General features: G+C 43.2%; 1 protein-coding gene across 2 annotated transcripts in view; it reads right to left on the minus strand.

Annotated features, from left to right (window-relative positions):
* Positions 1–9,859, minus strand: part of arap3 (ArfGAP with RhoGAP domain, ankyrin repeat and PH domain 3) — a 51,035-nt gene that overhangs the window by 23,107 nt on the left and 18,069 nt on the right. For both annotated transcript variants that reach the window (XM_031301407.2, XM_036006305.1), the window contains exons 6-15: positions 8,989–9,029; positions 8,420–8,496; positions 7,885–7,952; positions 6,212–6,478; positions 4,485–4,554; positions 4,086–4,206; positions 3,194–3,378; positions 2,267–2,373; positions 1,926–2,125; positions 120–205 (exon numbers count right to left, since the gene is read on the minus strand). In XM_031301407.2, the coding sequence (XP_031157267.1) occupies positions 120–205; positions 1,926–2,125; positions 2,267–2,373; positions 3,194–3,378; positions 4,086–4,206; positions 4,485–4,554; positions 6,212–6,478; positions 7,885–7,952; positions 8,420–8,496; positions 8,989–9,029 (1,222 nt within the window). The remainder of the gene's footprint in view (positions 1–119; positions 206–1,925; positions 2,126–2,266; positions 2,374–3,193; positions 3,379–4,085; positions 4,207–4,484; positions 4,555–6,211; positions 6,479–7,884; positions 7,953–8,419; positions 8,497–8,988; positions 9,030–9,859) is intronic.

Genomic DNA, 9,859 nt, shown 5'->3' on the forward strand with positions numbered 1-9,859 from the left:
ACATCCTCCACATGATTCCAATAAAGAAACGATTCCGATGGAAACTTATTCCAAGTAGGAATGTGTTCTCGATGCCCAACCCTACATAGGAGCAGCTCTGGTTCTGGTTCTGGTCTCACCTGGACGATCTGGTTGCTCCACACGCTGGTGTCCAGTTTCAGACTCTGGACCTTGGAGACCATGGTCCCCAGACCTCGGTGCTGCCCTGCAGACAGGATGGAGGGGTCAACAAACTACTACAATGTTCTGCAAAGTCTGCAGCAAGACGGAGTCCAAGGCAGATATTACAGACATAGACATTTTATAACGTGCACTATTGATTATTTATTAAATTATTTATTGATTCATGGACTGATGATTGCATGTCACCACCATAGCTGCGTTGTTGTACCAGCAATGACTTAACAAGGTGGGAAAGAGATAATATCAATATTCAATTTTCATTTTTAGAACAGGCCTGAGGGCTCCTCATGTGGTCCTTGGGGGCTACCTGGTGGCCGCGGGCACCGTGTTGGTGACCCCTGCTCTACGTCTTCATTGTTGTTGGAGGTTTTTATTATTATTGTTATTTACTGTGCTTAATGTTTAATGTGGCTCCCTTGAGTGCAAAACAAATTCACCTCGGAGCAATAAAGCTTTCATTCATTCATTCATTCATTGAAAAACTTGGATATTCTCTGAGATTTAACTCGAAAATACGAGAAAAAGCAACAACCACATGGCTTCAGGATCACCTCACACACCGCGTATTAGGACAAAAAAAACTACATTTCTCAGAGTTTTTATCTCGTAAATTTGTGCATCTGTTATGTTAATACTGCTTTACTCATTTGCCTTTCCATTCCTCACGGAGATCCCTACGCTCAGTTCAATTATTAAACATTAATTACGTCAAACTAAAAACAGTTTGACATTCAACAGAACATCAGAACTTCTAGACTAACAAGGTGTTCTGTTGTTAATCTGGTTCTAGTCCTCCTCTCTCCTAACCTTCACCTCCGGCTCAGTGAAGACAGGATGACATCACCAACAACTGCCCAATGAATGAGCAGCATGCCAGCATGGCAACTCTCCACGAATGAATTCACCCCCGAATGTAAACAGTTCAGTTTCAGGTGAGACGAAAACATCCACACACACACACACACACACACACACACACACACACACACACACACACATACAGGGACAGACACACACACACACACACACACACACACACACACACACACACACACACACACACACACACACACAGACACACGCACACACACACAGGGACACAGACACACGCACACACACACACACACACACACACACACACACATACAGGGACACACACACACACAAAGGGACACAGACACACGCACACACACACACACACACACACACATACAGGGACACACACACACACACACACACACACACACAGGCACACACACACACAGAGACACACAGAGACACACGCACACACACACACACACACAGACACGTGCACACACACACACACACATACACAGGGACACACACACACACACACAGGGACACAGACACACGCACACACACACACACACACACACACACACACACACACACACACATACACAGGGACACACACACACACACACACAGGGACACAGACACACGCACACACACACACACACACACACACACACACACACACACAGGGACACACACACACACACACACACACACACACATACTCCACAATGCAGTTGAACCAGCACGGTGACAGTTTCTGCAGTTTCGTGTCTCTACAGGTCCTCGCAGTGACACAGGAACTCACTCTGCTCTAAATATACTAACTGTTCCTCTATCTTTCTTTGTTTCTTCAGGTCAGGTATCTTCCTATCTGTCTGACTTTAACTCGGCTCCATCTTTCTGTCTGTGTGTAAGTCTGGTACCTGCGCAGTTCTTGCAGATGACGACACACAGGTTGATGGAGGCCCAGTCGGGGTTCAGGGCTTTGCAGTCAGCACACATCCGGTTGGATCGGTTGGACCAGATCTTCTCGGCCACCTCGTAGTCCGACAGAGTCTCCGCGATGGCCTCCTGCAGCGCCTCCATCCAGTCCCGCTTCTCCCGCTCAGACTCTGCCGTGAAGCTGTCCACGGAAACCCAAAAACCATCTTAAAGCCACAACTGATGCACAAATAGCAAAAGACACAACAACCGTGTGTGTGTGTGTGTGTGTGTGTGTGTGTGTCTGTGTGCGTGCGTGCATGTGTGTGTGGCGTAGTGTTACCTGAAGGTTTTGTACGGAGTGATGAGGTCGAAGCTCTTGTGTTTCCCGTCTCTGATTGTTGCTCCACGAGCTTCAATCACCGTGATGCCGATTCCATTACGGAAACACTGCACACAGACACACACAGACAGACACACACACACACACACACACACAAGTAAGAGACACAAAGTGTATACACCTTCAACAACTTGCATGCTGAAAAACATGTTGGGACAATGTCCCATAAAACTGGGTTCCTGCTGACAGACTCAGACTGACTGACAACAACATGAGCGACAGAATGGAAAGGTGCAGTGATGGCCGACCCATTTATTACTATATAATAACTATATTTATTACCACAGAATCAGTGCTGAAAAAAGCGACAAAAACCTCAAAAATTTGACAAAAATTATGAAATAAGTGACAAAAACAGGTCTTCTGACCTGCTTGGCCCTTGTGTCTCATACACACACACACACAGACACACACACAGACACACACAAGCAGACAGACACACACATGCACACAGACACACACACACGTTTCTGTTCCTTGGGATCAAATAATGGTCAGTAATAATAATAAATAATCTGAGCTTGTAAAAACGTTTTGTAGCTGTAGAATTTTTTGTGTGCATGTGTAATTCAAATTTGTGAAGGAACATTTTCAACAGTGAGGGTTTCAAACACACACACACACACACACACACACACACACACACACACACACACACACACACACACACACACACGCAGACAGACACAAACAGACACACACACACAAAAGGTGCAGTGATAGGTGACCGATTTATTTCCACAGAATCAGTTCCTTAATGTTGTTGAATGTGAAGGAATGTAACCTTTGACCTTCTTGTAGGGCTGACACTGCTGATAGAAATGTGACTAAAATGTGACAAAAACCTGAATGAATGCTGAGTCTGACCTGCTGGCTCTTGTAGATCCAGATCTGCTCCGTGTTGATGGCGGCGTAGACTTTGGACTTGGTTCCCTTCAGCTCGAGAGCGCCGTGTCTCTGGCACGGAGACCCCGCGCCGAAGCAGCGCCGCCCGAACACCAGCTGATCCCTGACGTGTTCCTGCAGCGTGCAGACCCAGCGCCGCCGGACCACTGAGGACCAGAACCACAAAGACCTTATTCTAGGGCTGGGCAATATATGGATATTATATCGACATCGTGATATGAGACTAGATATCGTCTTAGATTCTGGATATCCTAATATTGTGATATGACATTAGTGTCTTCTCCTGGTTTTAAAGGCTGCGTTACAGTAAAGTGATGTCATTGTCTGAACTTACCACACTGTTGTAGTTGTTCTATTATTTGCCTTTTCCCCTCTTAGTCATTATACACACATTACTGATGATTATTGATCTAAAATCTAAGTGTGAAGATATTTTGTTAAAGCACCAATTGTCAACCCTAGAATATCACCACAATATCCATATCGAGGTATTTGGTCAAAAATATCATGATTTCTAATTTTCACACACACACACACACACACACACACACACACACACAGACACACACACACACACACAGAGACACAGACACACACATACACACAGAGACACACGCACACACACACACAGACACACACACACACAGACACACACACACACACACAGACACACACAGACACACACAGACACACACACCCACAGGAAGACTGACAGCTCTAGTAGTTACCGTGGTGATTGGGGCATTGTGTACATCTGAGTACAGATAAGAAACCAAGAGAAACTAAATCCTCAGCTGACATATCTTTCTAAACGATCCCAACTGAAAACAGATTGGGTGTTTTCTTCTTCTACCTTCGCTATCCGTCCTGAAAACAAAGATCCTGTGACTCGTCACAATCTCAAACTTGTTGTCTTTGGCGGGGCGGGACATCTGGATGGCAGCCAATGGGATCACTCCTTTAGGGTAAACGTCCTGAAACATAAAAACATAAACGATCTGAATGTACCTCATGGCTCAGAAACACAGAGTCAGTCTTTACATTCGATCGGATCATTAAAGAGAGACAAAAACCTCAGAAATAAAGTTCAGTGTTCAGGTCTAAGAACTGAAGAAAGAAAACCTGACAGACGCCTCCGGAAAGATGCAGTTAGAGAGTCTTTATGACCAAGTTTAAATAAAGTTTGTTACATTCGATTGGATCGTTAAAAGTGATTTCTCTAATTATAAATATATATCAATATATTATGTACCTTCTCGCTGCCAAAGTACATCAGGTTCTTGCCATCAAACTTCACATAGCGCTTCTGGAAAACATAGTTCCTGAAACATAAAACAACATGTCAGACACAGAGACACAGAGACATCATCACAGAGACACAGAGACACAGAGACATCATCACAGAGACACAGAGACATCATCACAGAGACACAGAGACACAGAGACATCATCACAGAGACACAGAGACATCATCACAGAGACATCATCACAGAGACACAGAGACACAGAGACATCATCACAGAGACACAGAGACATCATCACAGAGACACAGAGACATCATCACAGAGACATCATCACAGAGACACAGAGACACAGAGACATCATCACAGAGACACAGAGACATCATCACAGAGACACAGAGACATCATCACAGAGACATCATCACAGAGACATCATCACAGAGACATCATCACAGAGACATCATCACAGAGACAGAGAGACAGAGACAGAGAGACAGTATATGGAGCATCTCAGCTGATTCTTCATGAATTTCAAACAGAAGGAAAGAAGTGAAGGAAAGACAAACACACCGAGTGGAGGAAGAAGAAGGAGCAGAGCAGCAGGAGGAGGAAGAGAGGAGGGAGACGAGGCTGCTCCTTAGAAGGGAGGAGACACAAGAAGGAGACGAGAGGAGGAGACGCAGCACAGCAGCCAGCGCTGACCTCTGACCTCTAACACACACACACACACACACACACACACACAAAGCTGTGTGTCACTGCCGGCTGATGGCGGCTGATTGGCGGGGAGAGAACATGGGATGAGCTCCAGATATTCCTCCGTGTTTGAGTGTTTATCAGCTTACGGGAGGATACTCAATATGCTAAAATTATGCTAACCAGGGTTCCAAATTAGCACCATCTACCAGCCAAATGCTGGTAAAATATGCAAGTGGCTGGTACATTTGCTACACTCACCAGCCAAAAAACCAATGGTACTCTATTAAGTGGCTGGTGAAATGTGAACATTGACTAGCCATTTGGCTGGTGGACGAAAAGTTAAATTTGGACCCTGATGCTAACCCTCTCAAACCTCCTCAAACACCCCCGGAAACTCCTCAAGCACCCTGACACATCCTTAAAAGTCCCTGAAACCTCTTCATGCTCTCCTACAGTATTCAGAGTCTAAACATAACAATATAAACGCCAGCTCTCCCTCGACATACTATACTATGACTTTATGACTTTATGACTTTTCAACATACTATACCAGTGTTTCTCAAACTTTTTTCAGTATTGTACCCCCTTTGAATACCCCCTGACCAGCGATAGATTTACCAAACAACAGCCATGTAACTGAAAAACATTGAAAAAAGACAACAAAAGCTTTAAAAAAAACGTAAAAACTTGGAAAAAGTCGGTAGAAAGAAGGAAGTAAGGCAAGAATAGGTGGAAAAGAGTATCAAAGACGTAGAAAACAGGGACAAAAACTTTGAAAAAGGCGGAATTGTTTTTTGAAAAAACTGACAAACTTGGAGAAAAAAAGAAGACAGTAAAAAAAAGGAAGGAAGGAAGGCAAGAACAGGTCAAAACTAGTGACAAAAAGCACTCACGTACCCCCTGCAGTCCTCCAAAGTACCCCTATTTGAGAAACACTGTACTATCCTATGACTTTTTATGACTTTTCGACATACTATACTATGACCTTTTATGACTTTTAAGAAGCCTGGTTCTAACCAGCTGTATGAATCAAACGCACCCCTGTGGAGACAGCTTGTCCAGCCAGCCGCTGATGATGGGCGGCGCTCTCTCGGTCAGTGAGGTGTAGCTGGCGTACGGCGAGATGGTCAGATCCTCATCGGCCTCCGAGGGATAGGTGTGGGCGGGCAGGGAGAGGTATCGGACGGGGGGCGGGGGTTCTCCGTAGCGAACAGGGGGTGCAGGTTCTCCGACGGTGCTGTAACCCTGAGAGTCTCCAGGGAGAAGAGCCTGAGTCAAACGCTTCGTCCACGACAACTTCTGACACCTGAAAGACAAATGCAACTTCATTCATACACGTTAGAAAATATTTATCTGCTTTATACACTTTAAATCAGAGGTTCTCAAACTTTTTTCAATAAAATTCCCCCTTTGAACAGTGTTTTTAAGCCATGTACCTCCTAACCAGCGCAAATCAGTTTTGGTAGAAAATAAAGTCTCTATAAAGAGGAAGAATACAGCGATGTCAGCGATAGATTTACTAAAAAACAGCCTTGGACCTGGAAAATGTTTAAATGATGATGGAAAAAGCTTTTTTTTTAAACGACAAAAACTTGGAAAAAGACGGTAGAAAGAAGGAAGTAGGAGAATAGGTAGGTAAGAATAGGTCGAAAATAGTAATAAAAACTTTGAAAACAAACAGTAGAAAGAAGGAAGGCAACACTAGTGCGACAAAAGTGACAAAACATTCAAATAAGCGACAAACTTCGAAAAAAGTGACAGAAACTTTGAAGAAAAAAAGACAGTAGAAAAAAGTAATGAAGAAAGGCAAGAATAGGTCAAAATAAAAAGACAAAACCTTCAAAAAAAGGTGACAAACTTCAGAAACAGCGACAAAAACTTTGAAAAAAGCGAGAAGTAACTATAGCCTTTTAACTCACGGACCCCCTGAAGTCCTCCAGAGTACCACTAGGGGGACACGTACCCCCATTTGAGAAACCCTGCTTTAAATGAGTCTGCTTTATACACTGTAAACTCTTCAGCTACAAAAAATAATCAATTAATCATCTACAAAATAAAAGTGGGCCGAGGACAGAGCCCTGGGGTACTCCAGAGTGCCGACAATATGCAGATGATATAACTTTATATATTTGTCTTGTAAAATCAGCGCAACTGAAGCTTAAAGTTGAATGCAGATAAAATACATGAGATACTTAACGTTATACTGTGATGAAATACTTAACATTATACTGTGATGAGATACTTAACGTTATACTATCATGAGATACTTAACGTTATACTGTGATGAGATACTTAACATTATACTGTGATGAAATACTTAACGTTATACTGTGATGAGATACTTAACGTTATACTATCAAGAGATACTTAACGTTATACTGTGATGAGATACTTAACGTTATACTGTGATGAAATACTTAACATACTGTGATGAGATACTTAACGTTATACTGTGAGGAAAGTGACTTTTTGCTGTCTCAATCCACAAAATTAAACGCATTTATGTGTTTTTTTCTCTTAGTCCTCTTTGTTTATCCATTTTACACATTTACTTTTTATGAATGAATTGTTTGACTGTCTCTTAAACTTTCTTTTCTGTTGCTGTTATAAAGTTCAAGACTTTTGTCAAGCTTTTATTATTGTCATAAATTACTCAGTATGTGCTCAAACAAGGCTAACACAGAAAACGTCACAGACTTGCTGGTGTCTCACCCATGATCCTCTGCATGTTTGTCCTCCCCCCTCCTCATCTCCTTCTCCTCCAGTCTGCTCCTTTCACTCTGCAGGATAACATATGATCGATCATCACAGACTGGACATATTACAAGTTAAAGGGTTACTAACAGGAATGAAGTGTGTTTTTACGATGACAAAAGTCCTGATTATTTACATGGAGTCTGGTGGGTTTGGTGATGGTGATTTCGGGGCTGTTTCATGTTAAACTAAAAGGATCTTACTCTTTAACTAAAAGGTCTATCTCTGTAGGGATCCATCCCATAATGTTGTCAGACACTTAGAATAATAATCTGAGTCTGTCAGCAGCAACAACAGAACTTTTAGTGACTCTAACTGCTGCTGAACATTAGACCTGTAGGGTTACATTACAGCTTGGTTCTGGTTTAATACTGGACCGGTTTCAGAGATTGTTGTTCCATCAGACACTCAGACACACACACATGGAGACAGAGAGTCCAGGGTGAGAAAAAACAAAGTTACCCTCTAACAGGGAAGAAACGTATTGTCTCACCTCATGTGGATTTCTTCTGGTTTGGAAAACGGTTTCACAGTACGGGCTGATTTCCTCCTCAGGGTCGTCTGTGGAAGCTGTTACACAGAAGACTTAACTGGGTACTGTAGCATAGATGCTAAGGTAACCCCAAAACACAGCCAGCGTGACCATTATCTGCCTATTTAATCACAGCAACTTTAACTTACAGTGCTCAGGAGTTCAAGATTAAAAAAACACAAGACAGTTCAAAAACATGTACAAAAATGTTTCCTGTATTTATACATTAGAGCTGATATTAAAATAATGGATTCTCCGTGTGTGTGTCTGTCTGTCTGTCTGTCTGTCTGTCTGTCTGTGTCTGTGTCTGTGTCTGTGTGTGTGTGTGTGTGTGTGTGTGTGTGTGTGTGTGTGTGTGTGTGTCATTAGATCCTGTAAATTCTCAAATGATGTGCCCAAACCAATAAAGACCAGAGGGGGAAACTAAATAAAAACGGGCCAGGTTTAAATGGTTGTTCTTGGCAACATTTTTTAGTAAAAAAACGTCTCACTCTGAACATATATCATGTTTACAGGTAGTCTATACTCACCTCTGGCTGATCCTGAAGAGTTGTTACTTAAAGTGCTGCCACTGAAAACACACACACACACAAACACACACAAACACACACACGAACGAACTGTCAGCAGCCGTGTTTTCAGTTGGTGAAATCTTTCAGTAAACTTTTGCTATGTGAATTAGTTGAGTTTCCATCAGCTGGTTCGGAAGGAATAAACTGGGCTACAGCGTAGTTCGGCCAGAAGATGGCGCTAAAGGCTACGCATGGCTGTAATCCGAGGTTGCTAACAGAGAGGCCTTGGCCATCTAACCTTTTACGAGACAAACACGGAGAGACGTCTTCAGGAATTAGTTTCAATAGTTCTTTCATGTTTCATGCTGTCAGGGAAGACTGACGGAGGGCCCTATTTTAACGATCTGAGGTCACGGCGTGAAGCGCCTGGTGCAGGTGTGTTTAGGGCGTGTCCAAATCCACTTTTAATAGTTTAACGTCGGAAAAAAGGGTCCGTGCGCCGGGCGCATGGTTCTAAAGGGGTTGTACTTAGTGTCTTCATTAATCAGAGGTGTGTTTTGGGCGTAACATGCAATCAACCAATCAGAGATCATCTCCCATTCCCTTTAAAAGCCAGGCGCGTTTGGACCTTGGAGCATTGCTATTATTATAGCATTAGCATAGTGTGCGTGCTGTGCACGAGCCTAGGAGCATTTTACTAATGCTCTGTTAAAATAATGAAATGCTGCGTTATTGACTTTAGACCAGGTTTTTGTTGGTCAATGGTGCCATCACTTCCTGCTGCCTCAAGATAGCAATACTCCCAGAATGCACCTGAACACACCTCCCTGTAAGACCAGCACGCCCAGAATGCACCTGAACACACCTCCCTGTAAGACCAGCACGCCCA

The sequence above is a fragment of the Sander lucioperca genome, chromosome 1 (genome assembly GCF_008315115.2).
Source record: "Sander lucioperca isolate FBNREF2018 chromosome 1, SLUC_FBN_1.2, whole genome shotgun sequence".
NCBI classification, from domain to species: Eukaryota; Metazoa; Chordata; class Actinopteri; order Perciformes; family Percidae; genus Sander; species Sander lucioperca.